Source organism: Geotrypetes seraphini, chromosome 4, assembly GCF_902459505.1.
Source record: "Geotrypetes seraphini chromosome 4, aGeoSer1.1, whole genome shotgun sequence".
NCBI classification, from domain to species: Eukaryota; Metazoa; Chordata; class Amphibia; order Gymnophiona; family Dermophiidae; genus Geotrypetes; species Geotrypetes seraphini.
The window spans coordinates 95,214,729-95,239,858 of record NC_047087.1 but is presented as its reverse complement, the minus strand read 5'-3'; the positions used below and the strand labels follow the sequence as shown (position 1 = coordinate 95,239,858).

At 44.2% G+C, this 25,130-nt stretch overlaps 1 protein-coding gene across 1 annotated transcript in view; it reads right to left on the bottom strand.

Annotated features, from left to right (window-relative positions):
• SENP7 (SUMO specific peptidase 7) overlaps nt 1-25,130 on the bottom strand; it is a 286,873-nt gene that overhangs the window by 200,152 nt on the left and 61,591 nt on the right. The window contains exons 5-6 of the mRNA XM_033943657.1: nt 22,487-22,641; nt 3,792-4,137 (exon numbers count right to left, since the gene is read on the bottom strand). Of these exons, the coding sequence (XP_033799548.1) occupies nt 3,792-4,137; nt 22,487-22,641 (501 nt within the window). The remainder of the gene's footprint in view (nt 1-3,791; nt 4,138-22,486; nt 22,642-25,130) is intronic.

Here is a 25,130-nt window from a genome sequence, read left to right as displayed (position 1 = left end):
GGTTTAAAAAAATGTTTGGACAAGTTCCTGGAGAAAAAGTCCTTAGTTTGCTATTGAGATAGATATGGGGAAGCCTCTGCTTGCCCTGGGATTGTTAACATGAAATTTTGCTATTACTTGGGTTTCTGCCAGGTATCCACAATGACATATGCTGTGGATAAAACTGAGGTGTGTGAATTGGGGCTCTGCCTCTATAAGGGAGGTGCTCAAAGCTGTAAGTATTCTCTCTGCAAGCCAGGTCGCAGAAAGGGATAAATCACCACAGAAAAGAAATAAAAACCCTGCTATTCAAGAAATCCATGAAGACTAACTAAAAAGAATAAGGCAAGTAAAACCCATCAAAACCACTACCTCTACCGAACCTATCACACCCGCATCTATTCCCTGTGCATATCTTAATATTAGATCTGTCAGGAACAAATCCTTCCTAATTAGTGATTGGATCATCAGCAAGCAAATAGCCTGCCTTTTTCTAACCGAAACATGGCTATTGTCTGAAGATGATCCAATAATAATTGATCTTCTACCAGACAATTTCAAAATCCTTATACTAAACCGCGCGGGAAAAAGGAGGAGGCTTAGCAATTATTATTAAAGGATTTGAGTTCGAATTACTGGATTCCAAAGTGACCGACCAACTAGAAATTTTAGCCTGCAAAATCAGCAACTGTCAACTAGAAGAATCCCTATCCTGCATATTATTCTATGTCCCACCAAAAAGCTGGCCAAAAGCCAAAGAAGACTTCTGTGAATTTGTCCTACATAATTCAATTGGTCCTTCTTACAATATCATCGCAGGAGACATAAACTTACACCTAGATGAAGAGGACAACACAAACACGAAAGAGTTTAAAAACTTTCTATCCCTACTCAACTACAACCTCCCATTATCCACACAAACACATGAAAAAGGCCATCACTTAGATGTGATAGCCATGTCCACAAAGGAAATCCTAGACCCCTTCATCTCTTTACCTAAAGGCACCTGGTGTCACGATATCTGGTCTGACCATTTTACTTATTATTTCAAGTTAATTTGGTCTTATCGTAAATCTAAAACACGTCCAATGATAAAAGAGAACATCACACAAGAGGTTATATTAATCTAGAAGAATACTGGTCACAATACGAATTGCAAACGGAGATAGAAGAAGGTATCGATTTCTGGGATCACTGGATGACAACCAGCACATCCATTTTAGATAAAATTACCCCTAAACGCAATAGCAAAAGCAACGCAAATAAATATAACAAATGGTTCGACACCAAACTTCTAAAAACGAAACAACTAGCTAGATGACTGGAAAGAATTTGGAAAAAAACAGGAGAATTAGCAGACCTTAACAAATGGAGAGCTAATATAAAAATCTACAAACAAATGATAAAAGACAAACAAACGTAAAGCATTTTACTCCACTAAAATCAACTCATCTTGCAATGGTTCACAAGGAATCAATACAAAAGAACTGTTCAACCTGATCACGAATTTATTTGACACCACTCACTACACCACACCCATACACAACACTAAGTTACCCTCTGCAAATGACTTAGCACTGCACTTAGATTCAAAAATTAAAAACCTTAGAAACCACTGTTCTACAAACGACCCTAGTGATCAGCAAATAGTTAACATACAAGGTAATGATATACCAGCAGACATGATCTGGAGTTCCTTTCAAGACTTAGAATGGAATAATTACACCAAACTATATAACAAATACTCTAAATCTTATTGCATTCTGGACTCATGCCCCCCAGAAATTATGAAAGCGGCGCCATTAGAATTTAAACTATCGCTGCTGCAATACTTGGCCCACAACCTAAAAAATGGGAAGTTCCTCACTAATAATGGTCACATAATAATAACCCCAATCCTAAAAAATCGTAAAGAATCTTCACCCCTAGTAACCAACTACAGACCGGTAGCATCCATCCCATTTATTGTAAAAATCATGGAGGGATTGGTACACACCCAACTGATGGATTATCTTAATCAGTTCTCTCTCCTACATGAAACTCAATCCGGTTTTAGACCTTTATTCAGTACGGAGACAGTAATTGCGGCTATTTTAGACAATCTGCGCTTACTGTTTAGCAAGGGCCTCAATGCCCTGCTTATGCAATTCGATATGAGTTCAGCCTTTGATCTGGTAGACCATGGGAAAATGCTACAATGCCTAGACGCTATTGGTATCAAGGACGAGGTGTTGAACTGGTTTCATGGCTTCCTTATATCCTGCACCTATCAGGTACGTTTCAATTATGAGCTCTCCGATACCTGAAGCAATCCATCCGGTGTGCCACAAGGGTCACCGCTATCCCCACTGCTTTTCAATGTCTACATGTCCTCACTGGGCATGCAACTAACCCAGCTGGGGATAAAACTATTCAGTTATGCAGATGACTTTACGATTATCATCCCATTTGCTGACTCTAACTCGGAAACTATTCCCAAAGCTTCAGAAGCTATAAACACGATGGAACAAGCTCAAACTCAATTCAGAAAAAACGAAATTATTCGTTGCTTCACCACACTCGCTTGACACCAAAACACCATTATGTATCGATGAACTTAGCTACCCTATCCAGCCCACCAAGAAGATACTAGGTGTAACTCTGGATCAATGCCTAACCTTGAAAGACCAGGTGGACTCCTTAATCAGAAAGGGTTTCTTCACCCTCTGGAAACTTAGATCCATTAAAGCATATTTCAATACGTCGGCATTCAGAACCCTGGTTTAATCCCTCGTACTAAGTCTACTTGTCTACTGCAACATCGCCTATTTAGCAATTTCCCAAAAGAATATGCGACGTTTATAATTAATGCAAAATGCAGTGGTCAGACTAATCTTTGGGCTAAAGAAATTCGATCACGTGACACCCTACTACCGGCAATTGCATTGGCTACCGATAGAAGCACGCGTAAAGTTTAAGTTTGCCTGCTTCTGCTTCAAAGCACTATACGGACTTGCCCCTAAATACATAACTGACCTTTTCTCCTTCTCAGCCAACAGACACAAGAGAAGTTCACATTCCAACTTCGTTTCCCCCCAGTTAGAGGTTGCAAACTGAAAAAACACCATGAACACCTTCTCTCACATCAAGCAGTATTATGGGGCAAAGATCTAGAACAATTGCTTTCACTCACTACTTATGAGGAATTCAGGAAGCGTCTAAAAACACACCTGTTCCTAAAGTATCTAGACAACTGACCCACTCATCTCTTTCTCCTCAATAATGATTACCTTGACCTATTAATCACTTTCTCCCCAACACTGGTTTTCTTGTCCTATTAATCACTTTCTTCCACCTTTTTTAAGTTCAATCAATTTGTACCTTCGCTTAATCTTTTGTAAACCGCATAGAACTTCATGATACTGCAGTATATAAACTGTTATTATTATTATTATTATTAACTAACACTGTATGAAACATTTCAATTCTCTGAAGCAACCCGCTCTACTCTGTAACACCTCTAGACATTGCCCAGAAATCCTCTTCTGTAATCCGACTTGAACCGCAAAGTAATGGTGGAATAAAAATCACTAATGTAATGTAATGTAATGTACGGAATCTGAAGCAGATATAACTGAATGGTTAGTGCAGTGGCCTGAAAACCTAATAAAATTGACTCAAAGCCCCACTGCAGAACCTTATGACCCTGGGCAAGTCACTTAGCCCTCCACTGCCTCAGGTACAAAATAAGTACCCGTATATAATATGTAAACTACTTTGATTGTAACCACAGAAGGCAGAATATCAAATCTCATCCCCGTTCCCTTACTTACTTGGATCAGGTGAGTTAGCAGCACTTTTACTATGATGGGATCCAGTACGCAACTTCCCCAGGCCCCAACGTTTCCCACCAATCTTCAGTTGTGGAGAAGTCCTCAAACTATTGTCTCTTGTAGAAAATGATTTGCAAGCCTTGGAAAATGAGTCAAAGCTAGGTTTACATGGATAGTTAACAGGGAGTTCTGTGCTGTCCCCATGATATGTTAACTGCGACTCTTCCTGTTGAGGCAATGTTCTGTTCTCCTGACCATCTGAGTTCTGGCCCTCCTTCCTGAGACAATTGTGATTCTTTCTTTGACTTTTGTTGATGGGAGATAAGCAATTAGTGTTTGACTCTTTCTGCAAATGAGACATCAGGAAAAGTACATGCCATCAGTATATTTCCAATTATTCATTTCTAAAATCAGGATTTTTTTTCCTTCAGATTTACCGTATTTGCCGGCGTATAAGGCGACTGGGCGTATAAGACGACCCCCCAACTTTTAGTTAAAAAATAGAGTTTTGTGTTATACTCGCCGTATAAGACTACCCCTTCTGCACACCTTCTCTACCGCCCCGGGTGCAGCACAGCCGGCCAGGTTCCCTTACTTTTGTGGCACTTCCCCGACCGACCGACAACAGCCCCGGTCCGACAAACCTCCCTGCCCTTAACCGCGAATCTAAATTACCTTCTTACAGCTGCTGTAAGAAGGTATTTAGATTTGCGGCTACAGGGCAGGGAGGATTGTCGGACCCGGGCTGTTATCGGTCGGTCGGGGAAGTGCCACAAAAGTAAGGGAACCTGGCCGGCTGTGCTGCAACCGGGGCGGGGCGGCCGCCCCTCTCTCTTGGTACCGCGAGGCTACTCTCCTTCTCCTTACCTGCCATGCCTGCAGCACAGAGCCGAACGGAAGTCTTCCCGACGTCAGCGCTGACGTCGGAGGGAGGGAGGGCTTTGTTTAAGCCCTCCCTCCCCTCCGACGTCAGCGCTGACGTCGGGAAGACTTCCGTTCGGCTCTGTGCTGCAAGCAGAGAAGGTAGGGAGAAGAAGAGCCGCGTACATCCAGAAGACTGAGCATCCAGCCCCGCAGGAGCCCCGCGACCCTCGGAGGCGTCCCCATGGGATCCCCGCGACCCTAGGGGGCGTCCCCACGGGATCCCCGCGACCCTAGGGGCGTCCCCGTGCAGCTCTGTAATGTAAAGTAAGTACATGTAAAACAGTACCCAGCGTATAAGACGACCCCCGACTTTAGGGAGAATTTTAAGGTACTGAAAAGTCGTCTTATACGCCGGCAAATACGGTAGGTGACATCTTGTCAGTGGTATCTCAAAGTGAATTACATTTAGGTACAATAAATATTTCTTTATTCCCTGAGAACTTACAATCTAAGGGACTCTTTTACTAAGCTACGGTAATCACTAAAACATTTTTACCGCAACATTAAATGGTATACACTTCTCCCTCCGTATTCGCTGTGATAGGGGATTAACAGACCTGTGAATAACTTTTTCATACGTTATTCGCTGTTTTCTATTAAAAACCATTATGAATATGGTGAAACCGCGAATAACATGGTGGGAGACCTGGTCTGTTCCTGAAGGAGAGGCAAAACATGGTGAAGAAAGTGCCGGGAATCAACTATTTTTCTCTGTAAACGCTTGGAATTGGCGATTTCTGTATGCAAGCTGACGTAATTGGGGGGAAGGAGCCAGCAAGCTAAAAACCGTGAATAAACAAAACCGCAAATGCTGAAACCGCGAATACGGAGAGAAAAGTGTAGTGCAAGGTGTGCTGAGGTATCCTACGCACAGGGCAGGATTAATTCTTTGAGGGCCCCTAGGCACAAAGTACACTGGGCCCCCTGGCCAACCACCCCGCCTCACCCCTGCCCCATCCCATTTATTTATCTGTTTTCTTATTTACTTCTTTATTCCCATTTGATTTTTTTCTTTTAAAATTCAAAACAAACAAGAAAGATTACTATACCAGTGCACAGTTTTTCTTCTATGCAACCCCCAAATATCTCTGAATAAATCCCCCCTTCCTTCCTAGAGGAAGAGATCTTTGGGAAGCCCACCAATTTATATTTTGCATTTAGGTAGGAGGCATGGGGCATGGCAGGTAGAAAATTTAGTGCCTGCCATTTTATTGGTCTAATACATTTCTCAATTAGTTTTCAGAGGTGAAAACCTCTTTCTTCAGGTCAGTAAACTATACTGCTTTTACACTATCCCTTTCCTGACCTGAGGAAGGAGGTTTTAGTCTCTGAATTAGTAAAAAAGAAATGTATTAAAATTAGTCCAATAAAAAGAATCACCTTATTTCCATTTTCTATTTATAAACGTTTATCAACACAGCTACAATAAAGCACAGTTACTTACCGTAACAGGTATTATCCAGGGACAGCAGGAAGCTATTCTTACATATGGGTGATGTCATCCGACGAAGCCCCGATGCGGACCCCTCACAAGCAGACTTGCTTGAAGAAACTAGAAGTTTCGAGTCTGCAGCACCGCGCATGCACGAGTGCCTTCCCGCCCAGCACAGGGCGCATCTCCTCAGTTCAGATAGTTAGCAGAGAAGCCAATCAGGGGAGGTGGGTGGGTTGTGAAAATAGCTGCCTGCTGTCCCTGGATAACACCTGTACGGTAAGTAACTGTTATTTTATCCCAGGACAAGCAGGAAGGTATTTTCAAATATGGGTGATCTCCAAGCTAACCAGAATGGGATGGTAGGAGTGTTGGCAACTTAGGAGAATAAATTTTGTAATACTGTTTGGCCAAACTGTCCATCCCATCTGGAGAAAGTATCCAGACAATAGTGAGAAGTGAAGGTATGAACCGAAGACTGAGTAGCAGCCTTGCAAATTTCCTCAATAGGTGTAGATCTGAGGAAAGCTACTGAAGCTGCCATTGCTCTGACTTTATGGGCTGTGACTTTACTGTGAAGGGGTAATCCAGCCTGGGCATAGCAGAATGAGATACAAGCCGCCATCCAGTTGGAGATGGTACGCTTAGAAATAGGATGTCCCAATTTATTTGGATTAAAGGAAACAAAAAGTTGAGAAGCAGTTCTGTGTGGTTTGGTGCGTTCCAAGTAGAAGGCCAAAGCATGTTTACAGACCAGAGTATGAAGAGCTGATTCTCCAGGGTGAGAATGAGGCTTTGGAAAAAAACACTGGAAGTACGATGGATTGGTTGAGATAAAATTCTGAGCCCACTTTAGGTAGGAATTTAGAATGAGTGCGAAGAACCACCTTATTATGAATGGTGGGTCAGTAACTAAAGCTTGCAGTTCACTGACTCGTCGAGCAGAAGTGAGGGCAATGAGAAATACCACTTTCCAAGTGAGACACTTCAGATGAGCCTTATCAATTGGTTCAAATGGAGGCTTCATGAGTTGAGAAAGGACAACATTCAGGTCCCAAACCACAGGAGGCGGTTTGAGAGGAGGTTTGACATTGAAAAGTCCTTTCATGAATCTGGAAACCACTGGATGAGCAGAGAGGGGTTTCCCTACAACAGGCTGATGAAAAGCCGCAATTGCACTGAGATGGACTCGGACAGATGTAGACTTGAGACCAGAATTGGATAAGTGCAAAAGAAAGTCCAAAACAGACGATAAGTAGAAATGCTAAGGCTCCTTATGATGAGAAAAACACCATGTAGAAAATCTAGTACATTTTTGGTGATAGCATTGTCTAGTTGTAAGCTTTCTAGAAGCAGGGATGAAGCAGGAAACTACAGGCCGGTGAGCCTCACTTCAGTTGTTGGAAAAATAATGGAAGTGTTGCTGAAAGAAAGGATAGTGTACTTCCTTGAATCTAATGGGTTACAGGATCCGAGGCAACATGGCTTTACAAAAGGCAAATCGTGCCAAATGAACCTGACTGAATTTTTTGATTGGGTGACCAGAGAGTTGGATCGAGGACATATGCTAGATGTAATTTACTTGGATTTCAGCAAAGCCTTTGATACAGTTCCTCATAAGAGGCTGTTGAACAAACTTGAAGGGCTGAAGTTAGGACCCAAAGTGGTGAACTGGGTCAGAAACTGGCTGTCAGAAAGACGCCAGAGGGTGGTGGTTAATGGAAGTCGCTCGAAGGAAGGAAAGGTGACTAGTGGAGTCCCTCAGGGTTCGGTGCTGGGACCAATCCTGTTCAATATGTTTGTGAGTGACATTGCTGAAGGGTTAGAAGGAAAAGTGTGCCTTTTTGCAGATGATACCAAGATTTGTAACAGAGTAGACACCGAAGAGGGAGTGGAAAATATGAAAAAGGATCTGCAAAAGTTAGAGGAATGGTCTAATGCCTGGCAACTAAAATTCAATGCAAAGAAATGCAGAGTAATGCATTTGGGGATTAATAATAGGAAGGAACCGTATATGCTGGGAGGAGAGAAGCTGATATGCACGGACAGGGCGAGGGACCTTGGGGTTATAGTGTCCGAAGATCTAAAGGCGAAAAAACAGTGTGACAAGGCAGAGGCTGCTGCCAGAAGGATGCTGGGCTGTATAAAGAGAGGCGTAGTCAGTAGAAGGAAGAAGGTGTTGACGCCCCTGTACAGGTGGTGAGGCCCCACTTGGAGTATTGTGTTCAGTTTTGGAGACCGTATCTGGCGAAAGACGTAAGAAGACTTGAGGCGGTCCAGAGGAGGGCGACGAAAATTATAGGAGGCTTGCGCCAGAAGACGTATGAGGAGAGACTGGAAGCCCTGAATATGTATACCCTAGAGGAAAGGAGAGACAGGGGAGATATGATTCAGACGTTCAAATACTTGAAGGGTATTAACGTAGAACAAAATCTTTTCCAGAGAAAGGAAAATGGTAAAACCAGATGACATAATTTGAGGTTGAGGGGTGGTAGATTCAGGGGCAATGTGAGGAAATTCTACTTTATGGAGAGGGTGGTGGATGCCTGGAAAGCGCTCCCGAGAGAGGTGGTGGAGAGTAAAACTGTGACTGAGTTCAAAGAAGCGTGGGATGAACACAGAAGATTTAGAATCGGAAAATAATATTAAATATTGAACTAGGCCAGTTACTGGGCAGACTTGCACGGTCTGTGTCTGTGTATGGCCGTTTGGTGGAGGATGGGCAGGGAAGGGCATCAATGGCTGGGAGGGTGTACATGGGCTGGAGTAAGTCTTAACAGAGATTTCGGCAGTTGGAACCCAAGCACAGTACTGGGTAAAGCTTTGGATTCTTGCCCAGAAATAGCTAAGAAGAAAAAAAAAAAAAAAATTTACATTGAATCAGGTTGGGCAGACTGGATGGACCATTCGGGTCTTTATCTGCCGTCATCTACTATGTTTGCTTCTAAAATGTCTCTTAACAGATTGAGAAAACTGAAGAGGGGTTATGTTGAGAGGTACCAGGCTGTCAGTTGTAGAGCCTGCAGGTTGGGATGAAGAAGAGATCCCTGACTCTGTGTAAGCAGAGAAGGAAAAACTGGTAGAAGGTATGGCTCCCTACTGCTGAGTTGAAGTAGAAGGGAATACCAGGGTTGTCTCGGCCACCGAGGAGCGATCAGAATCATGGTGGCATGATCATTTTTCAATTTGACCAGAGTCTTGAGAATGAGAGGGAATGGAAGGAATGCGTAGAGGAAAAGATTTGTCCATTCCAGAAGAAAAGCATCTGCCTCGAGGCGGTGAGGAGAGTATATCCTGGAGCAGAACTGAGGCAGTTTGTAGTTGTGGGGAGCTGCAGAGGTCTATCTGAGTCGTTCCCCACTGTGAAAAAATGTGATGAAGAGACAAGGAATGGAGAGTCCATTCGTGAGGTTGCAGGAGATGACTTAAGTTGTCCACCAAGCAATTCTATGCCCCTTGAATGTAGACAGCTTTAAGGAAGGTGTTGTGGCGAATTTCCCAGTACCAAACCTCCAGAGCTTCTTGACAAACGGAGGCAGTCCCTGTCCCTCCCTGTTTGTTGAAATAATACATGGCGACTTGGTTGTCCGTGCGAACGAGGACTACTGTGTCGTGAAGGAGATATTGAAAAGCATGGAGAGCTTTGAGGATCGCTCTGAGTTCCAACTGATTGATATGACATTGACGATCCGTACTGGTCCAGAGGCCTTGAGTACGGAGACCATCGAGATGAGCGCCCCAAGCATAGGTGGAAGAGTCTGTCGTGAGGAACTTCTAATGAGGGGGCATTTGAAAAAGCAAGCCTCTGGATATATTGGAAGAGAGCATCCACCAACAGAGAGACTGCTTCAAAGAAGGAGTGACTGTAACGTGTCGAAAAAGAGGATCGCAAACCTGCGTCCATTGAGATGCCAGGGTCCACTGAGGATTTCTGAGGTGAAGTCTGGCAAAAGGAGTCACGTGTACTGTGGAGGCCATGTGACCCAGAAGTACCATCATGTGTCTCGCTGAGATGGAAGAGCAGGAAGACACTGTATGACAGAGTTGAAGGAGAGCTTCCAGACGTTGTTGTGGAAGGAATGCTCTGAGTTGGACAGTGTCCAGAACAGCTCCAATGAATTGTAGATTCTGCGAGGGCTGAAGTTGAGATTTGGGAAAGTTGATTTCGAATCCCAAACTTTGTAGGAACCAGGTAGTCCGTTGGGTCGCTACAATAACCCCTTGAGATGTGGAATCTTTGATAAGCCAGATGGTGTGGTATATAAACCCAAGATTTAGTTTAGTTTAGTCTAGGCAGGGAAATACCTGAAGACCATGATTTTGTAGAGCTGCTGCTACCACTACCAGACACTTGGTGAACACTCTGGGAGACGAGGCCAGGCCGAAGGGTAGAACTCTGTATTGGTAATGCAGATTTTCCACCCGAAATCTGAGGTATTGACAGGAGGACGGATGGATGGGAATATGAGTGTAGGCCTCCTTGAGATCCAGAGGGCATAACCAGTTGTTCTGCTCGAGAAGGGGATAAAGATATGCCAGGGACAACATTCAAAACTTTTCTTTGACTAGAAATTTGTTGAGAGCCCTGAGATCCAAAATGGGTCGCAGATCGCCCATCTTCTTTGGAACAAGGAAGTAATGGGATTAAAACCCCCTGTTCTGCTGTTTCAAAGGAACTGGTTCAATGGCATGGAGATGAAGCAGAACTTGAGCTTCCTGAAGAAGGGCGGTCTGGGATGGATTGGAAGGATACTCTCTTGGAGGAAGGTCTGGAGGAACCTGAGCGAAATGAAGAGAGTATCCTTCCCTGATGATGGTAAGTGCCCAGAGGTCAGATGTAATTATTGCCCATCTGTTGTAAAAATGATGGAGACGACCTCCTATAGGGGGAAAAGGGGACAGAGACAGAACGGTGGAGGTTATTGTTCTGTTGTAAACAGTCAAAAAGGCTGAGAAGCCTTAGGTGCAGCAGAAGGTTGGGATTTCTGTTGCTTTTGAGGTTGCTGTTTTTTCAGAGGAGGGCGAGTATAAGGAGCCGGCTTCGGAGCAAAACGCCTTTGATAGATAACAGCAGGGCGTGCAGACTTGGCAGGAGCTGGCTTTGGTTTAGGTCTGACGATTGAAGCAAAATATTTTTATGTAGTCAGACAATTTTTTCGTGGCTGCCTCGATTGACTCATCAAAGAGATTGTTGCCTTGACAAGGAATGTTAGCCAGGCGATCTTGAAGGTTAGGGTCCATGTCAAGGCAAGCAAGGCAGGCAATATTCTAGGCAAGAAGCCAGGCAAGACGACGCATAGCCACAGAGCAAGCAGCCGCTCGGGCAGATAACTCAAAGGCATCGTAAGATGATTGCAGGAGATGAAGACATAACTGAGAGAAGCAATGACTTCTTGAAACTCAAAATGCATGTGGTTATCCATATAAGTCAAAAACTTTGGTAGAAGAGAAAGAAGAAATTCAAAATAAGTGATGAAATAAAAATGCGACATCCAAATTTGTCCATAGTTTTCCCCTCCCTTCCAGAAGGAACTGTGGCATAGACCTTGGAAGGATGGGATCTCTTCAAGGAAGATTCAACTAGCAGGGATTGATGAGATAATTGTGAATTGTCAAATCCCTTGTGATGCACTGTCTTATACCTCAAGTCCAATTTTCCTGGAACTGCTGGTATGAAAAAGGGAGTCTCCATGCATCGAGCAAAAGCCTGGTTCAAAAGCTTAAGAAGTGGAAGCTTGAGACACTCTGCCGGAGGCTGAGGAAGACGCATGACTTTGAGATATTCCTTAGAATATTTGGAGTCAGTATCCAATTGTACATCCAAGTCTACAGTCATCTGTCGAAGGAAAGACGAGAAAGATAGTTGATCTGGCGATGCCTTGTCTCGAGAAGGACTCGAGGACGTCGAGGCAGCATGTGTTGAAGAAGAAGCTTCGGCATGGAAAAAAGTAAAGAACCCGGTGACTTGGACAAGGCAATCAAGACCGGAATATCCTAGAGGTCCGGCATTGGAGACCTCAAATGAGGAGTCGGTGGTCTGGTCGAGGTTGGAGTAGAGCGAGGCTTCGAGGAAGATGGTTTATCTTGCAAAGACCGATGCCTGGAAGAATGCCTCGATGAAGGCTCGAATGATGGTGAGAACTGTGTCTAGAACCAGATCTCGAGGATTGAGGAGATTTCACCTTGGAGACGGAAGTAGCCGATGCCAATGTATGAATAGGACTATAGATCGAAGCTCCAGAGGCTTGGAGGAGGAACCTCGATGCACTCGCAGACTCTGCTACTTGCTGAGAGTGTGAGGATTCCTGTCGATGCACTCGCAAAGAATCTACTCCTTGCTTTTTGCGCTTGGATGGCAGACCAGACACTCGCATAGACTCTGCTCCCTGTAAAGAGTGTGATCCCGACTGGGACAGAGGAAGCGGCTCGACCTCGCAGGAGTCTGCTGAATGCCCAGGCAGGATAATAGGAAGCAGTTTAGGACCCATAATGGTAAGGTACTGAAAAAACTGCTTCTCTAATATGGTCTGGAAAGAAGCCGGCAAGGTTGGAGCCGCGTCTGAAACAGGACCACCTGCCTTGGCTGGAGGTTCCTTCGAGGCAGTGTGAATGTGTTTCAACTTAGTAGTCTTGGACACTTTAATCACCACTGGTGGAACCGACTGCTGAGCCATCTGACCTGAGGAAACAGGTAAAGTTACAGCAGGTGACGTTGAAGCAAGAGCCGCTGAAAACAATGAAGGTTTGATGAGGTTCGAGGTGGAAGCAGGAGGCGCAGAAGGAGCCTCAATGGAAGTCGAGGTCGAAGACGCCATCGAAGTCGAGGGATCAGTTGGAGACTCCATGTCGAAGAGCTTATCCACCAAAATTCAACGACACTTGAAAGCACAAGGCTGAAGTGTTTGACAAGACAGGTACGACGTTGGATGATGTTTCGGCCCAAGGCACTTGAGGCAGCGTCTGTGAGGGTCCGTGAGGGAGATTGCACACCGACACTTGCTTCACTTCTTAAAGCCTGTAGCAGGCCGGGACATAGATAGAAAAATAGCCGCCGCAAAGTCGAAGCTCGCGGGCTGCAGCCAAGCGGCCCGTCCCAGAGAATGGATGGAAGACAAAAAAATTTTTACTTTTTACAAAATGAAACAAAACAGCAATTCGTGAAGAAAAAAAACACAAACCGTGGTCGTATAGAAGGCAAAAAGTGAACAAAGTTGAACACAGAGAGTCAAAGACGGACTTCTCGGCTCCGTGGAAAACTAAGAACTGAGGAGACGCGCCCTGTGCTGGGCGGGAAAGCACTTGCGCATGCGCGGTGCGGGCAACTCGAAACTTCTAGTTTCTTCAACCAAGTCTGCTTGTGAGGCGTCCACATCGGGGCTCCGTTGGATGACGTCACCCATATGTGAGAATACCTGCCTGCTTGTCCTGGGATAATACTTTATCCTAAAGCAAAAAAAAAAAAAGAAATAAAGAAATTGAAAAATCTTGTTCTACCTTTGTCTGGTTTCTGCTTTCCTCATCTTCTCATCATTCTCTTCCTTCCATCCACTGTCTGCCCTCTCTCTGCCTTTTCCATATGGCATCTGTTCTCTTTCTAAGCCTCTTCCAGAAACTGTCTGCCTCTCCCTTCCATCTCTCGCTCCCATCCATTGGTCTGGCATCCATCTTCTTCCCTCTGCTCCTCCCATGGTGCGGCATCTGTCTTCTTCCCTTCCATCTCTCCCTCCCCCCTCCCCCAATAGATCTTAGCATCTCTCTCCTTCTTTCCTCCCTTCAGATCTGGTATCTGACTTCTTCCTTCTCCTAGATCTGGTATCTGTCTCCTTCCTCCTTTCCTCCCCCCAGATCTGGTATCTGAGATTAAGGTGACCTTTCGTCCCTTTTTGAACGTGACTGTCCCGTTTTTAGATCTCCTGTCCCGTTGTCCCCACGCACTGCTTCGGGACCCCGAAATGTCCTGTTTTCAGGGACAGTGTCCTGAAGCTGTGCATGGGGACAATGGGACAGGTGATCGCTTCCCCTCCCTCCAGCACTGAAGCCTGCACCCCCCCCCCCCCGGACCAGCTCCCACCAGCCGCAACTAAAGAGAAGGAAGGTCCAGGTGCAGGCCCACAAACCTTCCCAACATCAATTCTGATGTCAGAGAGGAAGTTCTGGGCCAGCCAATTGCTGCCTGGCTGGCCCAGAACTTCCTCTCCGACATCAGAATTGAAGTCGGGAAGATTTGTGGGCCAGCGCCTGGACCTTCCTTCGCTTTAGTTAAGGCGGGTGGCGGTCGGCAGTTGCGGCAGACTGGGGAGGTGTTTGAAGCGGCAGTAGGCAGCAGCAGCGGGGGCCAGTCTGGGGGGGGGCAGGCTTCTGCTTCAGCGCTGGAGGGAGGGAGGCAGGTTGGCTTTAGCAAGGCAGGGAGGGAAGGAGGTAGGCTGGCTAGCTTTGGGAGAGGGGTGGGGACAAAGGCTGGAAGGCAGTGAGGGGGATATAGGTAGGAGGCACTGTGGGCACTAAGGACATGGGAAAGAGGCACTGTGGGCACTAAGGACATGGGAAAGAGGCACTGGGGGCACTAAGGACATGGGAAAGAGGCACTGGGGGCACTAAGGACATGGGAAGGGGAACTAAGGACATAGGAAGGAGGCACTGGGGGCATTAAGGACATAGTAAAGAATGAAGGAGAGAGGGAGGGGAATAGAAAGGGACAATTGTTGTGCCTGAGTGCAGAAAGAAATGAAAGAAAGGATGCACAGTCAAGGAAACGCAACCAGACACTCATGAAATCACCAAACAGCAAAGGTAGGGAAAATGATTTTATTTTCAATTTAGTGATCAAAATGTGTCAGTTTTGAGAATTTATATCTGCTGTCTATATTTTGCACTATATTTGTCTATTTTTCTCTAGTTACTGAGGTGACATTGCATATTTTAAAGTCATCTGCCTTGACATCTTTGAAAACCCCCCAAATATAAATAATTAATATTTTCTCTGCATATAATGTGCTTTGTGGGGGGGGTAATTTTATGGTTTCCATTATGAATTAATAAGATATTACGTGTACATGAAAAATGAATGGAAGAAATTAGGGGCGGGGCTAGGGTAGAATTGGGATGGAGCTAGGGCGGGATTGGGGGTGGGACTGACAATTAATAGATGTCCCGTTTTGATGAAAAAAATAAATGGTCATGTTAAGTATCCGTCTCCTTCCCTTCCCCCCATGTTTTGGCATCTCTCTCTCCTCTCCCTTCCTCCTTTTCTTCCCTGGTCTTCCTTTTCAATTTATTTTCTGTCTCTATCTAAATTCTCTCTTACTATTCAGTCCTCAATTTCCCTCTTTCATTGTGTCTGTCTACAGCTTGCCACCTCTTTTCCCCACCCCTTCCAGTATCTAGCTCTATTCTCTTCCCCAAATTCAGCATGTGCCCTTTTTTCTCTCTCCTTCTCACCACTTCCATCTAGAGTCTCCTCCCTTCTCTCTCCTCCCTATTTTTGTTTGACATATTAAATGGAACGTCTGAAGGTAGTAGAATATCTCCTTTGTGCTTGAGACTGGATTGTCTTAGAAGACAAGGTGGTCATGCAATCAGTATGTCTTTTGATCTTTCAAATCGCCTCTTCTATGCGATCTCCAAAAAGATCATCTCCTATACAGGGTATGTTGGCGAATTGATCTTGTACGTTGATGTCTAGGTCTAAAATTCACAGCCAAGCTTGTCTACACATGGTAATAGAGACCGACGTGGTACAAGGGACTATGTCAAAAGCAATGAAGATGGAGCACACCATGTACTTTATAGATTTTAGGAGATCATTGGTCAGGTATTGGTAATCATTCAGATGTTCTGATGGTATACGATCAAAATATGACATTTTAAGATAAGTGATTTCATATAAAATGTCATGTAAAAATTGTAGTTTAATATTCCGTTAGCCAGCATGGAGCCTTGGAATACTCTGTGCCCAAACTTATCTAATGTTCTGCTTTCTCTGCCTGGTGGAGTACTTGCATAAGTTTTAGAACTATCAGCTCACTTTAAGGCAGATTCTACAACCAAGGACTGGTGCTGTAACTGTGGTTTGTCAGAGCCTAGGCACAATTAATTCTGTAGAGAGTATCTAATTTTCGTGAACAGACAGTAGAGCTTCCCAGTTTTTGAATAAGGAGAGCATCCATGAGCTCTGCTTGAGGCTCTGACTCAGATTCCATATTAATTGGAAGCACTTGCCCCAATTGTCTGATAAACTTTGTAAAAGACAGACTTTCTGGAAGCGACCTTTCATGAAGCGGTGGAGAAGATAGATCAGATGGAATCCATAGGACTCATCTGCAGACAAGTCAGGGTCATTGCTAGAAGAGCGTGGAGACAAGTCTGAGTCATACTCCTTGATGTCAGTCCTTGTAAATATAGAATGTTGAGAAAAGTGTTGAGGATTGCGTCAAGATAGACATCAAGGTGATGAGTTGTGCTCTCTAGAAGAAGATGGACATATTCTTGACGTAGACACTCAACGGTTTGTTGTCAAAAATCGATGACCCAATGGAGTTTGATGGCGATGCTTGGACTGGACTAAGACTGGGTGCATTGAAGCAGGTTTCTGCATTGAGTGCGGCTGCAACAACCCAGAGAGCTCCTTCTGTAACAACTCTCTGAGCTGATCTGAATAGATGGCACCAGTACGGATATTGGCATGGGAACAGTATGTGCTGTCTGCGTTGGGTGTCAAGGCACTGGGGACCGCTATGTCGAGGCATGTCTCAGAGGACACACCAATTGTAAAGATGGTGATCTGGCATCTGTGCACCACTGGAGTACATGGATGGCGATGATGCCTGGGACAACATTGATGCCTGTTTAGAGGGGGAGAGATGTTTACGATGCCTTTTTACGATGCCTTTTTACGAAGTTCCCCCAATGCAGGTGTTACTGACTGTCAGTACTGACATTGATCGAAGTTGATAATCAGCATCAGAGTCTCCAGCCATAGTCAATGAAGTAGACTATGGCTGCAATTTCTTAGCCTTAAGCAACCTTTTCTGTAACTTAGCGCAGAACATGCAAGGAGTATCTTAATGTTGAGGACCTAGGCACTGGATCAAAATAATAGGTGCTTACATTTGCTAATCTTCTTTCTTGTAAACACAGAGGAACATGCAGCAACCTTCGGATTTGCAGATTTCAGACCACCTCCCCCTAAATCACCTCACAGGCTGTGACAGCCTTACTCACTGTGACTTGTGCTGCAGCGTGCCTCAGCTCTGAAAGGTAGCTGAATAGAGAAAAATCACTGGGAATGCCTCCTTGACGATGATCATTTAGGCTGTCGGTCAAATACAGAGCCTAACCATCCCCCACCCCACGGACCAATGGATGCACACTAAGAAGGGGGGAGGTGAAAAATGCAGCCAGCACCCTGCGAGACACCGCTGAGCTATGGAGCCTAACCGTTCCCCACCCCGCGGACCAATGTATGCGCACTCAGAAGGGGGGGAGACGAAAAATGCAGCCAGCACCCTGCGAGACACCGCTGAGCCTCCTAAGGGTTCCTAACCTGCTGCGCTCCAACCCCTGCTCAGCAGTAGGTAAGAAAAATGGGGACAGCCCCATGCTCCGATTATACCTACACAGGCTGGCTAATAAGTACTTCCAGGGATTGGCCTGTCAGCTGCAGGCCATAATCTGCCATTTCTCTCTACAGGCAGAGCTAAATGGGAAAGTTCAGAGCACTGAAACACCGAATAAAAAAATAAGAGAGAGCAGAACAGAACACTCCTTCTGGCTCGCATGCACAATGGAAAAACTGCAGATGGCAGCAGAGCTCCCTGTGAAGTAGAGGAGAGTCATAAAAAAAATCCAGAGTGGATTCCTTCTGCAGATGGCTTGTGGCCATTGGGAGGGAACCATTGCACTGGAACAACAATTACAAGAAATGCAGTAAATACACAACCTAGATTCATAATTTGATAAAAAGTGACAGTGTTAGTCAAGACCATGAAGCCATACGACTCTCTAATATTACAATTAAGCTCCTGTTTGCATACATACCATTGCTCAGAATACTGGCTACTACCCAGTAGTTAACCTAAATAGCAGCAGGAGTGTACACTGAATATTGTAAGGGTCGAGTTTGGGGAACAGTTTATCTATCATAATATTTCTTGTATAACCAGGTTTTCACTAATCAACAAAATGCAAGTAGTCCAACACCAATCTGATCTCTAAAGGAAGAGAGTTCCAAAGTTCTACTCCCTTTCCTAGGATAGTGGAGTTGAAAGTCCTTCTCAGATGACACTTCTGATAGGTAGGTAAAAAAATTATCGTATCTTTTAGAAATCTAAGAGCTTAACATAGTAACATAGTAGATGATGGCAGATAAAGACCCGAATGGTCCATCCAGTCTGCCCAACCTGATTCAATTAAAAAAAATATTTTCTTCTTCTTAGCTATTTCTGGGCAAGAACCCAAAGCTCTGCCCGATACTGTGCTTAGGTTCCAACTACTGAAGTCTCTGCCAAAGTTCACTCCAGCCCATCTACACCATCCCAGCCATTGAAGCCCTCCCCAGCCCATCCTTAACCAAACAGCCATATACAGACACAGACCGTGCAAGTCTGCCCAGTACTGGCCTTAGTTCTTCAATATTTACTATTATTTTCTGATTTTAGATCTTCTGTGTTCATCCCATGCTTTTTTGAACTTTGTCACAGTTTTCCTCTCCACCACCACTCTTGGGAGTGCATTCCAGGCATCCACCACCCTCTCCTTAAAGAAGAATTTACTTACTTTGCTCTTCAGTCTCCAACCCCTTAGCTTCAAATTATGCCCTCTGGTTTTACCATTTTCCTTTCTCTTGAAAATATTTTGTTCTGCGTTAATACCTTTCAAGTACTTGAACGTCTGAATCATATCTCCCCTGTCCCTCCTTTCCTCTAGGGCAGGAGTGGACAACTTTGGTCCTCGAGGGCCAGAATCCAGTTGGGTTTTCAGGATTTCCCCCAATGAATATGCATGAGATCTGTTTGCATGCACTGCTTTTAATGCCTATTCAGTGGGGAAATCTTAAAAACCCAACTAGATTCCGGCCCTCGAGGACTGGAGTTGCCCACCCCTATTCAGGGCTTCCAGTCTCTCCTCATACATCTTTTGGCACAAACCTCCTATCATTTTCGTCGCCTTCCTCTGGACCCCTTCAAGTCATCTTATGTACTTTGCCAGATACGGGTCTCCAAAACTGAACACAATACTCCAAGTGGGGCCTCACTAACAACCTGTACAGGGGCATCAATACTTTCTTTCTTCTACTGGTTACGCCTCTCGCCATACAGCCCAGCATCCTTCTGGCAGCAGCCACCTCCTTGTCACACTGTTTTTTTGCCTTTAGATCTTAAGACACAATCACCCCAAGGTCCCTCTTCCCCTCTGTGCATATCAGCCTCTCACCTCCCAGCATATACGGTTCGTTCCGATTATTAATCCCCAAATGCATTACTCTGCATTTCTTTGCATTGAATTTTAGTTGCCAGATATTAGACCATTCCTCTAACTTTTGCAGATCCTTTTTCATGTTTTCCACTCCCTCCTCATTGTCTACTCTGTTACAAATCTTGGTATCATCCGCAAAAAGGGAAACCTTACCTTCTATTCCTTCAGGATTGTCATTCACAAATATATTGAACAATATATCGGCCCCAGCACTGAACCCTGAGGGACTCCACTACTCACCTTTCCCTCCTCTGAGCGACTTCCATTAACCACCACCTTCTGGCATCTGTCCAGCAACCAGTTTCTAATCCAGTTCACTACTTTGAGTCCTAACTTCAGCCCTTTAAGTTTGTTCAAGAGCCTCCTATGAGGAACCGTGTCAAAGGCTTTCCTGAAATCTAAGTAAATGACATCTAGCATATGTCCTGGATCCAATTAACTGATCACCCAATCAAAAAATTCAATAAGATTCATTTGGCATGATTTACTTTTAGTAAAGCTATGTTGCCTTGGAGCCTATAACCCATTAGATTCTAGAAGTTCACTATCCATTCTTTCAGCACCAATTTCATTATTTTTTCAGCAACCTAAGTGAGGCTTACCGCTTCATCACTGTGACCACTTTTGTGAATAGGGATCACATCCACTCTTCTCCAATCCCTAGGAACCACTCCCATCTCCAGAGATTTGTTAAAGAAGTCTTTTTAATAGTACCCGCCAGAACCTCTCTGAGCTTCCTCAGTATCTTGGAATGGATCCTGTCCGGTCCCATCGCTTTGTCCACCTTCAGTTTTTAAAGTTGCTCATAAACATTTTCCTCTGTGAACGGCGCAGAATCTACTTCATTTTCTTGCGTAACTTTACCAGACAATCTCGGTCCTTCTCCGGGATTTTCTTCTGTGAACACAGAAGTGTTTGTTTAGCACGTTTGCTTTTTCCTCATCACTCTCCACATATCGGTTCCTAGCATCTTTTAGTTTAGCAATTCCATTTTTCATCTTCCTCCTTTCAACTAATATATCTGAAAAAATTTTGGGCTCCCTTTTTTACATTTTTAGCCATATGCTCTTCGCCTGCACTTTCGCCAGACATATCTCTCTCTTGTCTTCTTTCAGTTTCACCCAGTAATCCTTTCTATACTCCTCTTCTTGGGTTTTTTGGTTGGTAAGTTTGAACAAACTTTTGTAGGTAGCCAGGGGCTAGACTATATATACCTTTGAAAGTTATCGTCAAGAGTTTGAATTCAATTCTCACTTTGCATGGAAGCTAGTGTAGCTTTACCAGGAAAGGGGTGGCATGCTTGAACCACCATCCTCCTCCTATTAATTTAACCACTTTCTACAATCTGTAGCTTCTTCAGGAGCTTGTTTGGAATGTCCAGGTACACAATGTTGCACTAATCTAGAACAGTAAGATCAGAGCTTGCACAATGATGTGGAAATGTTTCGAGTCCAGCAGATATTTAATGTGATGAAGTTTCAGTGCTTTCTCAGCTGATGAAGCCACCTTCTGATACAATGGTGCTTACTTACTTTAAATTTGTTTCCTAGAAGATTGTAACATGATACTAGAAAAATATCAGCAAGAAGAATAAGGGAACTATAGGTTCTAGCTTACTATTCCACATACCTAAAGTTGACAAAATAGGGTAGTGTAAAGAATTTATCTGAGATTGCTATCAAAAGTACCGTATTTTTTGCTCCATAAGACGCACCTGACCATAAGACACACCCTAAATTTAGAGGAGGAAAACAAGAAAAAAAAACCCCATTCTGAACCAAATTCTCCCTGCTAGGCTCTGTACCCAACCCCACACTCCTTGCCAAGCTCTGAGCCCTTTTCCCCCTCCCTACCAGGCTCTGTACCATGTCCCCCTCTGGTGGTCTAGTGGTAGGCTGGGACAGGGCAGACAGGGACAGGGCAAACGGCAGGCAGGTCTAGTGGCTGACAGGCAAGTAGGGACAGGGCAGGCAGGTCTAGTGGCTGGCTGGGCTAGTAGCTGGCAGGCAGGGACAGGGGACAGGGCAGGTAGCTGGCAGGCAGGCAGGCAGGGCTAGTGGCTAGCAGGCAGGTAGGGACAGGGCACAAGGCAGGCTGGTCTAGTGGCTGGCATGCTAGTAGGGACAGGGCTGGCATGCAGGTAGGGACAGGGCAGGCCGGCCTAGTGGCAAGCAGGCAGGGGCAGCCCCCCGTACCTTTTTTACTTTAATCTCTGCAGAGACCTCCGTACCTTTTTGTTCTCCCCTCCGTACTCCCCCCCCTCCCCGTGTACTATTTTTACTTTATTTAAATCCCGGCAGGGCCCCCACGTACCTTTTTGTACGCCCCATGGTGTTTCCTTTGATGGAAGGCAGCGACCTTTTTGGACTCCTGGTGCTTCCCCGATGGATGGCTGTGGCAGCAAGAGGCAGAGCGGCGAACAAGGCAGGTACGAGCTTCTCGCACGCCTGCCTGGTCCTGCGCCACTGTGTGAATGGTTGTCGTCAGTTCTGATGGCAACCATTCATGCAAGGACGGAGAGAGCGAGAGCCAGAAGTCCTCGAGCATGTGCAGATGCTCAAGGCATAGCCCAGGCAAGAGGCAGGATCTTTGGGCATCGGCACGTCCTGTGGGTTCAAACCCTGCGCTGCTCCTTGTGACCCTGGGCAAATCACTCAGTCCTCCATAGCCCCAGGTACGTTAGATAGATTGTGAGCCCACCGGGACAGATAGGGAAAATGCTTGAGTACCTGATTGTAAAAAAACCTTAGATAACCTTGATAGGCGGTATATAAAAAAATCCTAATACTTACAATGGCTTAATAATAGCTGTAACTTTTACTATGCAAGCTTTCAAGAACCATTGCAGTAAACACATTTAACTTACAAATCGTTGTGCTGATTTCTCTTGAGAACTGGTGCTACTTTGATCAGAACTAGAACCACTACTTCTTCTCTTTCTACTACAGGAATTCAGACACTGGTCTTTCTCTGAATCAGGATCTTTGTTTCCTTTTTTATGAGAATCAGTTTCTTCATTACCTATGTTAAAAAAGAATAAAGTTTGAGATAAACTGTATTAGGCCAGATTCAGTTTGTATAATTGAATACAGGTCTAATAGACTAAGATGCAAACTTTCATGACCCAAAAAATATTCAAATCAGAAAATAGCTGCAAAGTGATTCTTCACCCACTATTCTCACTTATAAAAATATAAAAAATGCTAAATTAGGTTATCAAACAGAGAATCCTGTTTCTAACAGTGGTCAATCTAGGTCCAAAGTACCTGGCAGGATTACAAAAGGAATCAAAATCATCCAAGAAACATATATATAAAATAAGTGTACTTTATGGAGGAAAATGACCTCAGTGAAAGGGGTAGACCACAAATGTTAATTGTTTAGCAGTACCACTGGCCCATATCCAAGTTCAATCATAGGTCAAAAAAAATCCAGTATCCTTAAATGTGTTATGAACTACAACGAGAAAAACCAGCACTTATCTTAAGTCCCTACAGAGTGTCTCCATTTCACCAACAGCTTCTTCAGGGGAATGAAATGGCTGTAAATCTGACTCTGTTTAACACAGTTGCAATTTCTAACAGGAAAAAAAAGAAATGAAACACTGGATAATTAAGGCAAAAGTTTGACTTAAATTATTACAACTGAGGCATATGGGACATTGTAAGCTATACTTATTGACGTATTCCAATTCAGGCTGAAGTTTCCCCATGCCATGCAGCCATTCAGTGAGTGGCGAGGGACCAGGCAGGAAGCGAAAAACTGGCGCTCCTGCCTTATTTGCCGCTCTGCATCAAGAAAGGAAGCAGCTGTCCAGCGAGGGAGGGGCAAGGAGCACAGAAAGCTCCTGTCAAGACCGCGCTGGACCACTGGCATTTAAAAAAAGGTATCAGGTGGCGGGGGGAGGTGGTTAAAAAAAAAATTGCATTCGCTCCATAAGACGCACCCACTTTTTTGTGGTAAAAAGTGCATCTTATGGAGCGAAAAATACTGTAATTGTTAGTGCACATGTTGAGGACAGAGTGGAAGGCAAGGCCTGTACAGGTGCGTACAGGTGACACTGGAGGTGAAGATAGGCCCCCTGAAATCCCCAGAATAATAGAAATATGCCAACACTGTTTAAAGGCCTGCAAATACACCCTGAACAAACTGTCAGCTTTTACACAATCTGTTCTTCTGGGATAAGCAAATCAAGGGAAATGCTGAGAAAGCAAGTCAAGTGGAACTTGTCCTTTCACATAAGCAACTAGCATGAACATCTGCTGAAGTATCATAAAAATAAGGAAGCAAACATAAGAGGATCAGCACATACCATTGACCAAGAATATAAAATTAACTATTATACAAGGAAAATCCCGGAATGGGCAGGCCCTTACTGGAAAATGGATGACCTTGATAGTAAATGGCATATGTCGGGGAAATAGCTAGATTTTTGGTACACAAGGGCATCACACGCGGTATGACTCAGAAAAAGAAAAGATGTTGACCAATTAATAAACTGATAAGTGAAATGATGATTGTAAGTAACCAATAGAAATTAGAAATATAATTTGCACTAACCTGGTCTCAGGCTGTCAAAAATGTATATAAAATAGCCTTTTGCTGATATAGGTAGAACAGATCTGAGGTTTCTTCAAGCCGGCTTGATGTACCTATCTATGCTCTGTTACTCCATATGCTGAAAGATTTATTCTTGTAAGCTGTTCTTGTTTGTTAATAAAATACATATTACTTATACCAGCATATTGGGTGTCGTGAGGTCAGTTATTGAAGGCCCATATAAACAGGGTGGTCTTCAATGTGCTGCAACTGTCACACAAAAAAGACCAGCCAGTGCACTGACAATTGCGTCCCACGATTTTAGGAATCCTTTGGATGGCAAAGTTTAATTTTTTGAAACACCATACTAATTGTAAGACTGAATTTATTGTCTATGTGATCATTTGCCCTTGTCAGAAATGTTATGTAGGCAAAACATCTAGAAATCTACACACATGAATGAATGAACACAAATCATGCATTACACTGCAAAAATTTGGAGCCCTTTGGTTGCTCATTGCTCTACTTTCAATCATGTTTTTCCAGATTTCAAATGTCTTGCGATTGATCATATCCCCACCAACATATATGGTGGAGATTGAGATAGGAAACTTATACAATGTGAAAAAAGATGGATATTCTGTCTTAACTCTGTTGAGCCATCCGGCCTGAACATTAATATTCAATGATCTGCCTATTGGTAACACCTCCTTGATATGTTTTATTCAATATTTTTCATTCAGTAGTTTTTACAGGAAGTCACCACGACACATTCTCTGCTGACTGGTTTCCCTTAAGCTCAGCTGTGGGCTTTAAATTTGCCCAAGGCCATTTTACAACACAGCATGGGGAAACTTCAACCCAAATTGCAGCACGCCGATACAGACTTACAATGTCCTGTATGCCTCAGTTGTAATAATTTAAGTCGACCTTTTACCTTTATTTTCCAGTGTTTCATTTCCTTTTTTTTT